The sequence below is a fragment of the Chroicocephalus ridibundus genome, chromosome 4 (genome assembly GCF_963924245.1).
Source record: "Chroicocephalus ridibundus chromosome 4, bChrRid1.1, whole genome shotgun sequence".
NCBI lineage: Eukaryota > Metazoa > Chordata > Aves > Charadriiformes > Laridae > Chroicocephalus > Chroicocephalus ridibundus.
Window position 1 is genome coordinate 88,294,855 of NC_086287.1, and position 19,420 is coordinate 88,314,274.

At 41.3% G+C, this 19,420-nt stretch overlaps 1 protein-coding gene across 1 annotated transcript in view; it reads left to right on the forward strand.

Moving 5' to 3' along the window:
* Positions 1-7,282: 7,282 nt before the first annotated feature.
* Positions 7,283-19,420, forward strand: part of VAT1L (vesicle amine transport 1 like) — a 62,642-nt gene continuing 50,504 nt past the window's right edge. Inside the window, exons 1-3 of the mRNA XM_063334659.1 lie at positions 7,283-7,717; positions 14,128-14,257; positions 17,943-18,158. Coding sequence (XP_063190729.1) covers positions 7,488-7,717; positions 14,128-14,257; positions 17,943-18,158 — 576 coding nt within the window. The 5' untranslated portion in view covers positions 7,283-7,487. The remainder of the gene's footprint in view (positions 7,718-14,127; positions 14,258-17,942; positions 18,159-19,420) is intronic.

The window sequence follows — 19,420 nt, forward strand, 5'->3', positions numbered from 1 at the left end:
GTTTAACTGTAGTCTAAGGAACCTACTTATTTAGGTAGAAAAGGCATTGAGATTTTTTAGGCCTGTTTCCTACCTAATTTAGCAGTTTCCCTGTTAAAATAACTATAAAAAGAATACAGCTGTCTTTTCGATGTGTTGTGGGTTAACTCCAACCGGCAGATAAGCCCCACACATCTGCTCACTCCCTCCCCTGCAGTGGGATGGGGGACAGAATTGGAAGGGCAAAATTGAGAAAACTCATGGTTTGAGATAAAGACAGATAAATAAGTGAAGCAAAGCTTTGTGTGCAAGCAAAGCAAAATAAGGAATTTATTCACTATTTCCCAGGCAGGCAGATGTTTAACCATTTCCAGGAAAGCCGGGTCTCAGCCATAACCTTGAATGTCCCACCTCCCTCCTACTTTCCCCTGGCGTTTATTGCTCCGCACGATATCATATGGTATAGGATACCCCTTCCAGCAGTTGGGGGCATCTGTCCCACCTGTGTACCCTCCCAGCTTCTTGAGCACCTCCAGACTACTCGCTGCTGGGCCAGCGTGAGAAACAGAGGAGGCCTTGACACCATGTAAGCACTGCTCATCAATAGCTTAAACATTGGTGTGTTATCAGCACTGTTGTGGTCACAAATCCAAAACATAGCATCATACGAGCTGCTGGGAAAAAAATTAACTCCATCCTTGCAAAAACAATACAGGTTCTAAACCCTGCCTGCAAACTTATATGCTTTTTTTAGTGAAATTCCTTGTTTCCGCCAGCGCAAGTGAGATGTAACCTAGAATGTTAGATTAGCTTTGTAATGAACGGTTCGATCAGCATCTTGAGAGTGCTCAGAGTAAAGCAATCTCCTATTAACCTGACATTTATGTTTTTTGTTACAGGTTGGGTTTTGTTTTTTTCCAGAAGGAGAGTAGAAGAGAATACAGTGGCATGCCCAGTTAGTTTATTAAAATCAATGAGTTAGAAAGCAGTAACTAGCTATGGAACTGAGGAAAAGAGTCCATTAACAGACCATGATAAAACACTCCATAGAAAACACAATTATGCTGAAAAGCATCCTGTTTCTTTCTTCAAAAGGCCCATCACAGAGGGCACGACCAGAGCGGTACTGAAAGCTGCATCAAGAGTTTGTGGGGGAAAAGCAGAGTTCTTTGTCTTGTAAACCTCACGGAAATTCTGTGCTGTGACAGCGCTCTCACAAGAGCTGTAAATTAGTATAGTGCCTCCAAGTTTAAATTCAAGCTAGAGGCATCATTGCTTCCAGAGCAGCAACCTTTATGTTGCAGGCTTTTGGACCACAACTTCAGAAATAAGCAAAACAGAGCTCAGCTTAGCAAACCTAAATGCTCACTTGTGTTTTCTGGAGCAGATTCAGGAGCTACCTGTATTGTACATACAAATACTTAAAGAGAAAAAACAAGGGCCACTAAAAGGTAAAACAGCTTGGTAATGTAGACAGTAACTTCTGTCAAATCAAAAATTCAATGCATTATTAGATGTAATCAGTCTGGAAGATAACATTCACAGGCAGATGCTCCTCATGGTGTTGTGCACTGCAGTGGGTAACAACTGGATATAACCAGTACAACAAATGGATTTATCCAGTATAACAACTGGATATCCTTTTCAAACTTATTCTCAGTATTGGTTGAATTCTCATTCTCCTGTACACTTCAGCTCTGTTGTAAAGTTCAGAGACATTTTTTCACAAGCTTCTAACAAGTTGCTCTGGATCCATAATTACTGAGACCAAATTGAGTAAAAATGCCAAGTGGGATTACTCTTTCTCAATGCCTGGAGTCACACGGAATGAGTAAGTACATACAGTGTTGTGCGCATCCCCAGATATATAACAGCCCAGTTACTGACCACAGTACTTTCAACAGGAAATGCAACGTGCAATATTTTTTTTACTTTTGCTATGAATTACCTTAAAGAACAAGGTATGAATAACGTTTTGAACCTGGTGGAATTCAGGGATGGCATTGTGATATCCTAAAAAAGTCTAAGGGTACTTAGCACTTGCACAGCACTCCAAGTAGACTGTAAGTGCGTATTACTAGTTATTATTTGTATGAGGTAAACACTATTCACCTCAGATTTACAAAGAGGGAAACAGGTCACAAAGAGTTGAAATGATGGAGTCAGGACAGTATAACCAGTCTGCTTGTCTTGAGTGATGTTTTTAAGTAATGACAGTGCAAAGGTACTCATTTCCTGTAACTTTGCTCATTGTAATTTACTACCCATCTCTGTAATTGTTTCTAACCTTTTTTTTTCCTAATTTCTCAGAGTTGAGTCCAAAAAGGAAACATACAGCCTCAATTTTGCTATCAAAAATAATACAATAGTATTTTTTCAGTGTAAAAAATACTCAGAGCTTTCAGAAAACACAACAGAAGTGTTAGAATGTACAGACAGCAAGCGAAGATACTGAAGAGTAATATTTTTCATTATACCATGTGTTCAGTTAGCTAAACAAATGGATAGTATGGCTGTAAAAATAAATATATAAATGCAACTTTGTTAAAAGGGCTTATTTTGGTCTGTCCGTGTTTATTGATGACTATCATCACCATGATGTAAAGATTTCACAATCTATTTAAATTTTCTTAAATTGTATTATTTCTAGATCAACAATACTGTGATACATTTATTTAATTTCTATTGTACCCAGCATTGAATTATCTGAGCACAATTTCCATACAAGACAATTGGTAAAGTAATGAAGGAATACAGTAACTGAGCAGTCAACAGGCTAAGTCACATTGGCATATATCAGCCTTGTCAAATCCTGTGTGAATGCTTTGATTTCTTTTCCTCTTTAATTTAAAACACAACACATTTTCATTGCTCCTGATGATTCTAAGGAGCTTTAAACTGCTTCTATCTACTGAAGGGAAATGTACAGTTCTTTTCAGTGGCTATAAACAGGGAATTGCTTTATTGCTTCTATGATTCATATGTAGCTCCACCAGTGAAAAAAAAAGCCCCTGGCTAAGATAAAATAAAATAAAACAATTATCTCAATGTGAATTAACCTTAGGAAATAGAGGTCTCCTTTGTTTTTAAAAAGCCCAAACAAATAAATCTAGCATTCCATACTCCTAGAGATTCATTTGGAAATATCTTTCTTTGTTAATCCATTCTGCACATGGATACAAGGGGGAAAAGTCACTAAAACCATTTTCTTACTGATAAGAGATGTTGTGGACTATAGGCTATAACAACATCTGAAATAGGTATTCTGAACATGCTCTCAAAAAATAATACATAAGATGCCTCTTCTGTCAAGCAACATGGATGTTTTACAGCAAACAAAGCTGTAGGGGGAAGATGTTGAGTAAGATTGAAAAGTTAAGAGAGTCCTGAGGATTTTATTTTGTGTCCCTGCACTAAACAGAGTTTTATAATAGTAGACTGTAAAGAAAACAATGTTTTGAAACACAACATATTAAAAGGTGTCCTGTTTATGCATTAAAACAGCCAGAATATATATCAATATGATTTTACTAATGTTATTTGTAACTATTAGAAAAATGCATAATTTAGATTAAAATTATTTTTAATACTGTATTCTCTAAGACATAATGTGATTTACGCCCCAGAGAAAACTACGGAGATAAAAAATGCAATATTATTAATTCTAATTGTGGGTTTGGTTTTGCCCTCTGTGTGTTACCTCCTTTGAGTAAAGCTATTAGCCATGATTCAGGGTCTTAAACAATCTTCTTGCTAAGAAGAGAAACTGATACAATGACATCAAGTCCTTCTTGAATACAAACCTCATTGTTCTTCCAAAAAAGCCTGATACAAAGTACATAATAGGTATCTAATATAGGATAGTTCTTTTCCACAAAGGTCCAAGGGTCATTTGGTTTGGTTTGGTTTTCCTCACCTCCACACAGAATCCAACCTTGCATGTATCTCACCTACTTTAGTTTTTGATTGACCTTCCGCATGGTCTGTGTTTCCAGTAACAACTTCTATTTCTTCAGCTATCTTACTCCAAAAGTATGGTAATACTACAATTGGATTTATCCTGAATGGATGCTCCCCTCCATGAGCACTAACCCTCAGAACAGTATCTGTGAAGACTGTTTTGTCCCTGACATAGGTTCTTTTGCTGAATAAATGATTATGTACTAAAAATAAAGGATCTGAATCAGGAAGAGATGCTGACTGTAACTGCCAGCATTTACCCACAAGTACACTGTTCCATTTTCTCTTCTTTTCTAGATAGTATTTTTTAAAATCACTACTGCAAACAACAACAGCTGAATAGATCGCACGAACTTGACCAGCAGATAAAGATGGTGAGCAAAGAGCTCTCAATTTCCTTCTATTAAGTTTCTCACACCACATTCATTAATATTGTCACCACTTGATTACACCCATCAAATCGAGTCCTGTGTTTTCACTTTTACAGGTCTCATCCACCGGCCACTGAAGTCAAAGGAAAGGCACCATTAGAATTCACTATGTTTTTATGTAAGTCTTAAGTGATATGAATGGCCATCCCACAGCCTATTTCCAGAGTGGTAAAACTTAGTCAACTGTCAGAATAAATCCTGGTTTTACATCTTAGTGTAAGCTTCTGTACTGCATCATCTGTTCTTAAAGCAGTGGTTGTGAATTAAATCAAAATAATGGAATCGGTATTATGCAAAAATATCTGCTCCATGTTACCTCAGTTGCCACAACTGACATGCGCAAGCACTAGTTCTACCATAAGCAAGACATCGTGTTTCTATGAAATGGGCATCCTTCAATCATTTTGACTTGTTAAATCACTAAGGATAAATTACTTTTGGTTCCGGACCAAGGAGGAATAGAGATAGCTTTAAATCATTATGGGCAGGGTCAATCAGAAAACTCCCAAGTCATCAACATAAAACAGGACTACAATGGCAGGCAAACCCATGCAAAACAAACACCATCTAAAGGTCCAGATTCACTTCTTTGGATGTTTCAGACCACTGGAGTGATGCGAGGGAGCTGCCCCACGGCCTCTTTGTTATTCGAGATGTCACTTAGTTGACACATGCTATCTGCTTTACTTTCCCCAGTCATTCTGCACTTTACCATTCATTTGAGTTAGGACTGTAATAACATGCCAGCTGAGTGAATCATTTGGAGTCAAATACGTGTTATTCTTTATTCAGCAACTGCCCGCCTGGTCATGCATTCAAATGGCCAGATCTAAAGTGACAGAACTTTGTATTCCCTATTACAGAACTGAATTAGCCGAGTACAGGGAACAGGGAAGGGAATATTCATGGTATTACCAGGGGAGCAAGGGAGGAAAAAAGCTTCCTGACCTTTAAAATGGCTAGATCCCTCCACAAGCTGTAATTTAGAATGAAGTGGATGGCATCACTTTAATACGTCACATAGAAAATTCTGGATGGTGTTAATGAGCTGGGTTTGAATCTTTGTCCAAAACATACCTTAAGGACAACGTAAGTGGTGTTTGAGGCATCAGACTTCACTTTTGATAAAATCTGTTTGAACTTCATGAAGCTAGTGAAGCTTCCCTGTGGCTAGTACTCCTTCTCCTTTGTTCCTAACATGTACGTTTTTACTGCTTCATTTATGACAGGCTTAGATGACAAATTCTCAGAAGTGGGCTATTAAAAAATATTCTGTCTGCTAACTTTTTACAGACCAGACAGAAAAAAACCCGAATATGTTACAGACTAAGTAGAAAGAAATGCAAAATCTCTATCTTTTCCTACGCTATCTCGCTTTGCTCATTAATGTGAACAAAAATGTTTTACCCCATTATTCATTATAGCTAAGACATTTCAAAGTTTTTTTGCTTCCTGGAAATACAATATACTGAATACATAGCCCAAGATGAAATAAATGCATACTGTGAAATTAAGGAATATTGATGAACCCAGACTGCAACAAATGTGCAGCCCTAAGAGATGGTGGTGCTAATCCCTACCATGAGTCAGAAAGGTCTTCAAACTTCTTAAGATGAACTCGGTTGCTGCAGGGGGTTGATAGAAGAACTGTGTCCACAAAGATGCCCACAGGAACGCTCGCTGTACACACAGCACGCTGCAATGAATTTTGAAACTCCATAAAATACACAATTTTAGGCATGTAAGCAGTGGATTTATTCAGACAGAGGGACCATCAACAAGCTGATACAGGCATCTAATACTGAACTCAATAGACAAAACTATAGACATCTATGGAACCACAACTATCGATCCCCCAAACCCAGGTTCAGCTGTCGTAGGTGAGGCTGCCAGCACCCACCCTCCTTAACACAGGGCTAAGTGGCTAACGCCTGAACCTCATCAGGGCCCCCAAAGCTGGCCAGTCCCAGGAAGCTGGAGCCAGTGGAAGTCTCCTTACAGCACAGCTTGCACTCCCATTAAAGGATTAAGTTCCCTGCAGAAACCTGCAAACACTGGCATCGATCACCAGGATGAGACCTGCTGTATAAAGGCTTAACTGTTCACTACAGCAGAGTTTCAAACTCAGGTCTCTTGCTGGCAAGTGTTTTGTCAGTCACGGGGCAGCTGCCTGCTGAGAACATTCACTGTGTTGTTCCCAAGAACAGCTTCAGGGCAAGGAATGGGCAAAGAGCAGCTTTGCACACCCGGTTCCCCAGCAATGGTCCAGGCCTGGGCACCTCGAGTGCAGATTTAAGCTGCGATTTCCAGAAGAGGAAACGGCCTCAAGTTGGGCCAGGTGAGGTTTAGGGTAGATATTAGGAAAAATTTCTTCACAGAAGGGGTTATCCAACATTGGAACGGGCTGCCCAGGGAAGAGGCTGAACCACCATCCTTGGAAGTATTTAAAAGAGGGGCGGACGTGGTACTGAGGGACATGGTTTAGTGGTGGAGTTGGCAGCGCTGGTTGGACTTGATGATCTTAAAGGTCTCTTCCAACCTGGATGACTCTATGATGCCACTTGGTGTTGGTGGAGGCCAACCCAATGAGATGACACAGGCTTGCACGCCAAGCTCCCGGGTGGCTCCGTGTGGACCACAGGCCTAAGATGGAGGTATCAGGAGGGAAATATATTGGCTTTACCTCCCGGGCTGTGGAGGCACCTTCGGTGGGCTGAGAGGTGGGGTGGTGGCGGCGGCGGCGGCGGGCTCCTACCTGCAGCTCCAGGTGCTCCGCGGGCCCAGCCCCTGAGGAGAGGAGCCGGGCAGCCGCCCCCGGCTTCGGCAGCCCCTCACGCAGCCCGGGGCCGTCGTGAGGGGAGCGGCCGCCGCCGCCGCCTGCCGAAAATCGCACCAGGTGCGATTTTCGGCAGGCGGCGGCGGCGGGCGCTCCCCTCACGACGGCGGGGCGCCTTCCCGCCACGGCGGGGCGGCGGATGGTGCTGCGCAGCTAGTCGGTGCATTGCGGCGGGCGGACCCGGCGTACCGCTCCGCGCCGCTCCCGCGGCCATTCCAGACGACGGCGGCGGCGGCGGGCGGAGGATCAGCCGGCGGCAGCCGCGCCGCCTCAGCCCCGCCATGGCCAAGGAGGGAGCGCAGCGAGCGGAGGAGACGGAGCAGATGATCGAGAAGGAGGGCGGCAAGGAAGGCGCCGAGGGCAGCGCCGCCGGCAGCCTGCGGGCCGGGGACGCCAAGGAGATGAGGGCCGTGGTGCTGTCCGCCTTCGGGGGGCTCAGCAAGCTCCGCGTGTCCAAGAAAGCCATGCCGGAGCCGCAGGAGGGGGAGCTGAAGATCCGCGTCAAAGCCTGGTCCAGTATCGCCTCTCTCCCCTTCCCTGTGGGGCGGCTGAGGGAAGCGGGCCCCCCTCGGGCGGGCGGGGGCCAGGGGCTGCCTGGGGCGGGCGAGGGGCCGGGGGGTCCCCACACAGCCTCGAGGTGCTGGCGGGCTCGGGGGGGCCGGGGGTGGTGGTGGGTCCCTTCGGTTGTGGCTCCGGAGGGGGCCCCGGGGCGGGTGGCTTGGGACGGGGCGGGCATGGAGGAAAGCCGGGGTCTGTGCGCTGCCAGTAGCCGCTGTGAAGGGGAAAAAAATGGCATTGATTTTCTTTTTTTTTTTTTTTTTTTAACGGTACCAGCAGGGAGAAACGGGGGAAAAAAAAAACCCAGCCAAACTGGCCAACTGTGTTGAGGGTTTTGTTGGTTTCTTTCTGAGAAATGTGGGTGCCGGCGTGTGTGCGTTGCTGGGCACCTGTCCCTCTTCCCTGATCCGAGCTGTTCTCTTTCCCTGGGAATCACTTACTTCAGTCACCACAGTTTTCCGTGGAGCCGGAGCTGAGGATAACTCACCGGTGTTTCATTCCCGTGCCCAGCTGACAAGTGGCTAGCAAGCCGGTAGCATCCTGAAACGAGCTTTCCTAGAAGGCTAATTTTTTTTCCCAGACAATTGGAGCAGACTGTGCTTCCTAGATAGCTGCTTCGCAGTGCACACGTTCCTTTGTGAAAATAGGGTTATTTTTTTAAGTGACAGAAGCAACGCTAGAATCTTACACAAGTTAACGAGTACCAAATAATTTCGCCTAGGCAGGGCTTTATCTTTTGTTGTCCTCTTCCGCTATGTGAAAGCGCGGTGCTTCCAGAAGATAAATTCCAAGGTGAAGGCCAACTTGTTTTGTTTTAGAAGTAACTTACATTAAAAACAATACTGGTATGGGGCAGTGAGCTTGTTTTGAATGATGTATCTGGCTGATGTGCCTCAGATCTTAGACCATCCCAGTGGGTGAGTGTACCTGAATGTTTCGGCCTGTTCAGACGCTGGGCTTTCTGTCCGGTACTTATGGGGATCATAAGGTTTGTGACCTATGTGAGTATTTTCCCACCCCAAGGTGTTGCCCATGAAAAATGGTGATATCTATCAATCTGAATGAGGACTAATAAACGAAGGGCTGAGATTTTTTTGCATTCTCATTTGTTGTGTTTTTTTTTTTTTCCCTCTATTATTCGCAATAGAAAATGCAAGGCATTCCATGCTAGGTGAATATAAGAAATAATAGTAGCAGCTGGGTAGCTCATTTTGCTCTCAAGCAAGGCTGTAATTCCATTTGAGAACAGGCTGTATTGTTATCTGAGTGATTCTTTTTTCTTTTTTTTTTTTTCCCCCCAGCCATTGAGCTAACAAAAGTTAACATGCAAAACTCAAAATGTTCGGAGCACGTGGGCATATTCTCTTAAATGGCTGAGGGGTTTACAGCAATCACCAACAGCTGTAGGAATTCTACTTTCATCAAAGCAGTAGATATGTGTGTATCACAAAGAGCAAGTTACCTGCAAAAGAAGACTTGGCTGTAAAATAGAAATACTCAGCTCTGACACGACTACAGCTGCTTTGCAGGGTTGCATTATCACTAGTGACCTGTGCAAGTTGCACGTTTGCTCTTTGACGTCAGTAGAGCCCCTCAGCTGCTTCACAGTTACTGCCAGGTTGCAGAACACTGTGTGTGTTTTGAAGGCTTCCCGTCGTGCCAGAGGAGCCTGTGTAGTGTCTGCTTGTCATTCCTAGCTGGAAATGGCCATAGGGCTGAAATGTGATCAGGTCACTGAAGTGTGCTTCCAAACAAGGCAAAATCAATTTGCTGATCTTCTTGACCCGAGTCTGTAAATACAGAAGATTGATCAGGATGATGATGGACTTGCAGTCTAGTCTGGGAGACTGAGTGAGAAAAATGCCTGTCGGCTCTGCCCAGCGTAGTATGGATGTGTTAATGCACATGGTGCAGAACACTTCAAAGATGGGCTGCTTTAGGAAGATGTATTGATGACAAATAATGTTTTTAGTTGAATCAGTTTTGCAGTTGACCATGATTATAGATGATGATTAGTTTTCTCCATCAACTTGTGGAGAAAAATAATTTTTATTTTAAGAAGAATGTGTGCATGCATGATAAATAATGTAGATCAGTTAAAAGTGCAAGTTCTGTGTAGTCTCTGCATTCACTGGGGGATGAAACCAGTTGAGTCATATGTATACACCAGTTAAATCATATGTATATGTTTTGTAGTATGGTACTATAAATGGAGGAGATGGAGAATATGTTGCTATTAGGGCTAAGCCAGATGAATAATTCTTTTGAAGGTCTGGAATATCAGTGATCCAATTGAAAATGTGTCAGCTGAGATGAGTCATGTGTTAGCCTCATTCAGTGACTAAGAAATGGAACAGCCATCGATGTCCAAGCTGAGTCACAGCTGCTGCATATTTCCTGAAATAATTTTTTGATTGATAATGATGGAGCAGTTGAAATTGCTGTATTTGTTTGTATTGTAATTTGTAGTCCGCAGAACACTAGTATACATACTGTTTAAAAGATTAGATAAGTAGCTAGGAAAAAAAAAATGAAGCGGTATTTCGTATAGGATGTGTGAAGCAGGAATGGTGTCCTGTAATTACCTGCCTTTAATTTTCTTTTCTGTTTCTCTGTAATAATTATTTCTTCCTCGTGCCGCTATAGATGTGCGTCATGAGGAATGAGGCAGAAGTGACCCTTCTGACTGACTGTGAGATAACAGCACTTTAAAAAAAACTGGTAGCAAATAAAAGAAATCCTAAGCATATAGTGGACGGTGCGTCAGTTTTGTTCTTAAAGGCAGTCTTGTTCATATGCTGTGGCTATTTCTGGATAAAAAACATGAGGTCTGATAATTTTAAACCTTTCTGCCTTTTTTTTTTTTTTTTTAAAAAAAAAAAAGATTTTCAGGCAGTTTGCTGGCCAGGGGTAAGAGGAAGGGTTTTAAGAATGTAGAACTCAGTGGTCCTCTTATTTGCTCTGTTGTAGCTCATTAACTTCAGTAATTAATTTCAGTGGAGTTCTACCATGAAATCGGACAGATCAAAAGCAGGACGTCTCCAAAACAAAGTGTGAAGTTTGGTCTGCCTGATTTGGTATTTTGCAATGGAAGGTATTAAGCATCCTTGAGTGCATGGGGCAGAGCAAGGAGAACCAAGTTGACCGTTGCTGCTCTGATGGTGAAGGAAGTCTAGAATACAGCTTTCTATCTGCCTACCTTTCCGTGCCTAAAAAAAATAAAAAAAAATGCAGCAAACCTAAACCACAGGTATAGGAAGTAATATTAAAGATCCTCAAAACTGATGTTAATGCAGAGCATTGTACACTTAGAAAGTCAGATTCAAAGATACTTCTATGTTTGATAAACTCTGTCTCCAGAGATGCATAGGTAATTTGGTCTACGCAGTTCATGCCAGTATCCCTGCTCTTTCACAGAGAAGTTCTTGCAGAACCCCAATGTCGATGTATGGATCTTGGTAATTCATATCCTTCCCTGTTGTCATTTGCATCCAGCTCTCGATTTAGGATTAAAACCACACAACTGCAAGAAACTGTGTGCTTTTTGTCACTGGGTAACTTAGCATTTACACTTCTCCCTCTGCATATGCCCTTACTTAAAGTTCAGGAGTCACTTTCTCCGGCTACACCACAGAACAGGCTATGTTGGTTTGTACTGATACAAGAGATAAATTGTGCTTATTCTCTAAAACCGTTATTCTTCATGAGACTATTTTCTTGCAATACTCTGTGCAGCCAAGCTTCCCTTTTCCTGTGGCTGCTGTAGGTTGAATCTCAATGAAGGACTTGATAAAGTTGGGTATCTACTAAAGTAGATGTTCATCATTGGGTCCTTTAGGTTATTCAAAGGCAAAAAAAATTGCTGGTTTTACCATACAAGGTATTTGTGCTTTCAGGTCTATTCGTGTTGATAAGGCGTGTTCAAATTTACCAGGTAAAATAAAACAGTTTATTTCTGTCCTTACTTGAAAGTGGAGAGAATGGAAACAAGTGCATGTATGAGAGTAGCAGGGATGTGACAACACGTAGACGTATAGGAGATAAAAGATGGAGTGAATAAAAGATGAAGTGAAGAAGAAATTCTCTGGCAAGTGACCAGAAACTACTAGAAATGCTGATCAACACTCTACGTTCCAGCTAGTAATTAAAATGGTAAAAACATGTGACTTAAATATTGCGTACCTTGTGTAGTGTTTTTTCTCTCCTTATCACACCTGTTCTAGCATCAAGTCTTGGAAACTCATCGCAATAGAGATGAACTCTCTGTTTTATTTAATATTGCTGCCTTTTATTGAGGATGAAGACAGACGAAAGAGAAATGGAACTAGAACAGAACTGAATTGCTAGTATTATGTCGTTAGATGCAAAACTGAGTATGTGCCCTTTCAAAAATTGTCTGACAAGTTATTTTGTAAGAATGACTGTTTCTAAAAAGAGCTGCACTAATGTGTTTGTAATCACATGTCATTATCAACTAGCTATGGTCTTTGCCATATCCATCTGTCTGCTTGTTGCCTACTTGTTATGACGTCATGGTGCATGTTCCTACGCAGGTTTCTGCATCACAGCTCTGCCTCCAGTTGCCCTTTCTTGTCGGAATGTAGTAAAAGTTAAACTTTTTTAAAAAATGCTCACAGTGTGGAAAGATACTCAAAAGATCATCACTGAAGTTAATGTACATAGACAATGGTTGCCACCATGTATGTTGTGGGGTTTTGGGTTTTGTGGTGATTTTCCCCTGCAAGATGATGACTGCCTGGCAGGCATTTTGTTATTTGGAATTTCTCTTTCATTGTCAACATTACAGTGGTGATGTAGAAGGTGGTCTTAGCCACTGGATAAGAAGTGGCTTTTTCCAAAATCATTTCAAAGCTCCCAGCTTAACTGTGCCAAAACCCCTCCTAACCTTCCATATGATTAAATGTTATGAGCTTTGTGTATGAGCATGCTGCGTTTTTGTGTTGGTTTTTTTGGTTGGTTTTTTTTTTTAATTATCATTTATTTATTTATTTTTAGGTTTCCTCCTGAGTTTGTCAAACTACATTATCAAAGTCATGTTTTTCAAAAATAATCTATGATCTTGCTTTTACAGAGCTAAAAGTTTTGGGTTCAGGTTGCTCTTAAACCCTCCATCACAGTTGCAAAAATGTAGATTTGGAGGAATTTCCTTTCCCCTCCCACCCCCCAAGTGACCTACATCTGATGAATGCTGTCTTGTCTTCACGCTTATGCTGTGCATCTACTCTGTCTTTTTGTTTGTTGGGTCTGTTCAAGCTGTTTGTGTCTTGATTAGTATCTGACTAAAGCACCATCTTATAAATACTTGTGTGCATCGGTAATTTTATGTATCCAAGGAGTTGCTGGTATCATATGCATGAGTAGGACTGGCTGTATGTGTGGCTTCATAGTTAGGGGAGTTAGTATGCAGCAATTTCAGCGAACAATAAATGCAGGGCTGTGTTGTGGAACAATGGTTTAATGCTGAAACAGATTTTAGCTAGTTAGGAGTTTTAGAAGTTTTAACTCTGTGTGGTGTTTGTGCCAGTAATCAGTATCTGCACATAGTAGATAAAGGGTACCGTTTTTGTGTTTGGTTTTTTTTTGGTGGCTGCCTAGAAAACCAAAAAATTTTACTTAATAAAATTGGATAGCATGGAAAAGACAAAGCAAAGATGCTTCAAGATTTTTGCAAAACTGAGACTACAGGGAAGACCTGTGTTTTTTTTTTTTTTTTTTTTTTTCTTCTGAGCAGCAACCCTGAGGGCTCCAAAGACCTAAATACCCTTTGCAAAACTGCACAAAAGTGATCCAGGAGGACCAGTTTTAAAACAACAGCCTTAATACGTTCCTGTCAAAGTTTGGAGTCCTGACTGGGATGAGCACAAGATTCATTCCTGGAGTCACTTCAGAGGTTGTGACAGTTACATCAGGTTGCTCTTGGCCCAAAACATCTATAATGTGTGAAGTTTGGGGTTTTTTTCTTAAATTGAACTGGGTTTACTTGCCAGCTAGTAATGCATTCATAGAAATCACAATGTTTCCACTGTACTGAATTTATAAATTTGTGGATTTCTATGTGTGACTCCTAAACAGTCTTGTAAGCTTTGGGGCTAGTGATAGATGTGGTTGCCTTGCTTGCGTACTCTTCTGCCCGAGGCCGATACAGCACAGTGTCAAGTCGGTGTGTCCCACACATGAAGAATGTGAATGCCTGCTGGGTCCCTCTGATGCTGTGGAGCCCAGCTTTTTAATGCTGCCCTGAAGTTTTCTGTCTTTCCCATCATTCAGGTCAAGTTTTCCTCCTCTGCTTTGATCTATGGTAATGGTCTTGATTTTATTTTTTTTTTCCCCTGTGTTTTACAGTGGTTTGAACTTTATTGATTTGATGGTGCGACAGGGGAATATTGACAACCCTCCTAAGACGCCACTTGTTCCTGGGTTTGAATGCTCTGGAATTGTAGAAGCTCTTGGAGACAGTGTGAAAGGATTTGAGGTAATATTTTCTTTATTTTCAGAGCAAGACTAAATAATCACCAGTTCACCGAGTATGTTGTCCCTAATCCCTTCTGGTCTGCCAGCGACAGCACCCTTCATCACCCTGTTGAGATTTGAAAGGGCAATGTTTCCTCGCTGCGTCCCAAGCGTGAGAATGACCTCTTGAATTAGTTTCTAAAGCCACCACTGTCATCTCCTTCAGTCCTTCCTGAAAAGTCACTTGTGCCATGTGCGTATCCTGATGGCTCAATAGGAACTGGAAAGCAGGACTGATGTACTTTAAGAAAGTAACAGAAATTGAGTTAACCTGTAAAGTTTCTTTTCTTGGCTGTTTGCTATCACTGTTGCTCTGTTCCTCAAAGCCCATGCGCTGCTGATTCTAGTTCCAGCTTTTGATCTTGAGTTAACGAGAGCTCCATCTACAGTAAGTGTTGCTTCTTACAACCATGTGCATTCATGAGACGCAGATAAAATTGGGACCGTGATTCTGTGTATGTGACTTATTACTCAGGAAAAGGATCTATTTCACCTAGCAGAGTAGTGGTAAATGACAAATAGTTAATGTATATAATAATGCTTTCATAACTGGTTGAAAGTATTTACTCTTTGGTATCTCTTATTACATATAAACAGTATTCTCTCGTACCTCCTGTTCTGTGGTTGATGTTAAACATCTGTATTCCCTCCAATCTTGCACTTTATTTCCTAAGTAGATAGAAAAATTTTGAAATAAAAACTGAGTTAATGCATGTCAATCCTATCTTAGCTATTCGCTGAGTCAGTCATCATCAAGTAATTTCATTTTCTGAATTCTCTGAATTCTTTTTGTATCTTGATCTTAAGAAGACAATTACCTACAATATTTTTATTTAAAGGTAACATTTTTGCTCTTTTAGAAGAGCTGTAAAATATCTCAGTTGAGTGAATATAATGGCCAATTTAGTTTCTAGTAGGGTCTCAGTGATCATTTCTTGAGACATTTCTCTACTTTCTCCCTCCTGCCCCATCTCTGCCTTGAAACAAGTCATAATTTTCCAGTGTTTTCTGTGACAAATGATAACTGAACAATAACTTTGCTGTTTGAAAAACTCTACTGCTTCAGTTGTTCCACTCTAGTATCTTTGTTTTATAGTTATGCTCCATATCGCAGAATATTTTGTGAAAGGAGTATAGAAAGTCTCTGCTCTAGATCAGCATTCTCAGTTTAAAAGTTCTTCTTATTTTTGAAGGCCGTCATGAAGCTACAGCATATGGTACTCGTTTGAATAACATTGCACCTGACTGAATACACTGGCTCTCTTTTAAATTTATGTCTTTGTTCTGACTATAGAACATGTTTGTGCTCTGGTGTACTCCCTGAAATTGAAGCAAGCTGTGGTATTTTATTTTTTTGCTATAATTTGCATAGCCATGGTAGTATTTGAGTGATCTAGAAGAAGGGTCGACACTCAGAATAACTGCTGTGCACAGGTACAGACCCATCAACAGGAGAACGTACCATGGGCAAGATGCAAGAACATGTCTTTATGGATTTCATGCACAGAATAGGAGCATGACAGATGCTTGTTGTCTTCTTGACATATGCTGTTAGCGCTGTCCATAGCAGTGGCAGGAATGGCAGAGATTGCTCCCTACATCTCCTGACCTTCTTTACCTTTGTAGATCTCTCCCAGTTCAAGTCACATTAAAGCCGTGGGCATTTCATGCTCTAGAAAAGCGTGTCTTACTTGCCCTTAGCCTGTACTGCCCGAGATACTGCACCTGAGATACTGCCAGCCATTTGTCGTCTTCACTTGCTACGATTGCATTATTGTATGACAAATGACAGCACTGAATGGCAGTCCATTTTGACAGCAATGTGTAAGAACATATTTTACATTGAAAGACGGCCTTTTTTATGGAATAATGGTGTAATGCCTATTCCTTCTCCCATTAATAGAAAAAGCTGAGCTCAAATGTATCAGGCCTGATCTCTCTGGTTGTGGGGATGATTCTCAGGAGCTAAGGCCTAATCTGACATGATGTCTAGGCTCTGTATAGTGTTTGCCATAAAATATGGTATTTTTTATTATCAAGAAAACCCTTGGGAATCAACAACAGGGACTTCTGTCTATTATTTATGGTAATCATTTATGTTTGTTTGCAAGGACATTAACATCTTCACTAATTAATCCTAGCAGACTTTAGATTTTAGACGCTTCTCTAACAGCCAAAGGGAACCACAGAGTGGTTACCAGCAAGGCATTGTTAATTTGGATGTGTTTTTCAAAAGGAGGAGGCATTTCATTGAAATTGGAATGACGGTTCTGTTTCAGCATCCTCATCCTGAAAGAGACAAACCTTTCAGAACTGTCAGCAGCACCTTAGTTTTCAGCAAACCCACAATACCCCAAAGTCAAAGTGATGACAAGTACTCAGGAGACCAGAATGTGCTTGGGCTATAAACGTGTGCCTGGAGGCAAAACTGTTGTGCTTTACTCCATTGCTGTGGAATATAGTTGAAATTGTTCAAGAACAATCTGTAGTATTTCTAAGGCATTATTGGGTATTAATAGAATGTAAGAGAGAGAATATGAGGCAGATAATCAAAGGTATTTTAGAGGGACAGCTGCTGTTCATTTTAGTTAAAACAGGAATTCCTGAAGTTTGGTGCTATTCCTTTCTTATTTCTGATACTGTGGCTCCTTTCATGATTAAGGATGCTATTTTTGTTGCTGTATTATAGAAAGGCAAAGAGGTCTAAGACAAGGTAAAATATGTGTAGGGGCTGCTGGTGACAAGCTGTTAGCAAGAGTTTGTGAGAGTCATGCCTAGGAAGGCTTTAATACATTGGCCAAACGTTTGCTCACTGTGGCTGTTCCTAGTAGCCCCAGCAGACCAATTTCTAATTTTACATGAGTGTTGCTTTCCAGGTCTGGCTGTACCCCGGCAGGAGCCCCAGAGCTCCAGTTCCCTGGTTATTATTCATGTCCATCTGTGGGGAGTCAGTATCTCCATTTTAAAAACCTGAAGCTGCAGTGAAGGCCATTATACAAACGTATGAATTTGATGTGCCTGGACCTCTGAAAGGTTCCTAGGAGCAACTGACTGTGTCTAATATTACCATAAAATCTTTATTTCCCTTTAGTGAAATACCCTTTCACTACTGTATATTTTCCAAAGAAATTGAGTAGAGAAATGTCGCCTTCAAAGAGAATATTTCATTGCTCCTTTAAATCCTGCCAAAGTCACTTTGTAGGCTTCGTAGTGCCTCAGAATCCAGAGCTGCATTTCTGATGTTTGGGGTGGCTTATTTGAAGTTGCAGGATCAAATTCTGCTCTGACACGTGGTTGTGGAAATGACGATCATGGAAATGTATTGGTAGAATCAGTTATTAAGGTAATAAAAATAGAGGGTGGATACAGACGGTGTTATCTTCTCAATGAGTGTTTTCCGAGCCCTTTCGTGTGCTCTGTCTACCAGAATATGAGGCCTCCCCATCTCAATCCGCAGAGAGGAAAAGGATCTCTAAATTAATGTGAAGACTGAGAAAGCAAAGTGAAAATTATTTTAGGTGTAATTTTGCTTGTTTCATGCATCTCATCAATATGATTATAGTCTTTTTTCCTTTTTTATTCATTTTTTTTCCTGTAAGTCTCAATTGCAGCCATATCCTCAACATTGTTTTCTTCCTTTTTTGTAGATTGGAGACAGAGTTATGGCTTTTGTAAACTACAATGCATGGGCTGAAGTTGTATGTACCCCAGTAGAATTTGTCTACAAGATCCCGGATGACATGAGTTTTTCTGAAGCTGCTGCGTTTCCCATGAACTTTGTAACTGCCTACATGATGCTCTTTGAAGTTGCTAACCTAAGAGAAGGCATGTCTGTGCTGGTTCACTCGGCAGGAGGTGGGGTGGTAAGTTGGAACTTCTCTTACTTTCCTGTCCCCAGGTAACTGAGGCAGTCTCATGCATCTCCATTTCTGAAATGAGCCAGACCCTGCAGTGTGATTCGGTATCAGACTTCCCTGTGTGAGGGATTGTGATGGGAAGAACTGCATCTGTTTTTCCATCAAAATGGTGATGTCAATGGTTGGCAGGAACTTTTGGTGAAATAAAAATGTTCTGACAATGAATTCTACCCAAAAAACCCTTCAAAAATCCCTAGTCGGTTGTCAGAGATCGACAGAAGTGTTGTCCCAAACATTGCACTGCTGAACTTATGCACCTTGTACTTCTATGTAAAAGAAGGCTGTAATGAAAGGAATAAATCAGCTCCCTGTGCAAGGTATTTGTAGGTAACTGTAATCCTCCTTGCAGTAAGTGGCCCTCTTGGAATACTCCTGCAAATACCATGTGTGAGTGTGTGTGATGCTTTCTCTGTGAAAGACCTTTTTCTTTTTTTTTTCTTTTTTTTTCCTTTGTTGTAGAGGGATTGAGAGCAATGAAAAGAATTCTTATGCCAAGCCTGAGGAAAATATTCAAATGCTGAATTTCAGTCAGTGGCAGCTGCTGCAGGTCATAGTTTGGATCATTAGTAAGGAGGCGTTGTGTTGCATGGGCAAAGCAACAGTAAGATGAGTTTGGTGGAATACCAGGTCATACAATGAAATAAAAAACCCAGCATTTTGTGTTACCGGTTCCTTGAACTATATTTTAGGAGAATCTCTCTCCTTTGGAAAGTATTTAAGCTTGTGCAAAATATTAAGATACTGACAGGGGCGTACGTTTACATTTGAAATTCTGCAGTCCTTTTCCACAGGACAGATTTTACAACATGAGAACATGAGCAGATCTCAGCATTTCAGGTTGGAGTACCTCTTCTGTTTTCCTATTATGCCTTATTTATGCTAAATTAATATTCTGTTGTTTACTAAGGTCTGGTGGGCAGTCCCAAACACCTTATCCCTAATTCTGTGCCCTTAGACCTTCTTCCAGGTTCACATATAAAAGAAGTCTGTAATCAAAGGAATACATTCATGAGTTCCCTGTACAAAGTATTTTTAGCTAACGATAATCCTACTTGCAGTAAATGGTCCTCTTGGAATACTTCTGTAAATGAATGGAATTTATAATCGTATTATGCTTCGGCACAGTACAACCTAGAGCATTATGGCTGACTATTGTTCTTTAGTATTAAATCTTTTTGTGTGGAATTCAGGACCGTTAAAGCAACACG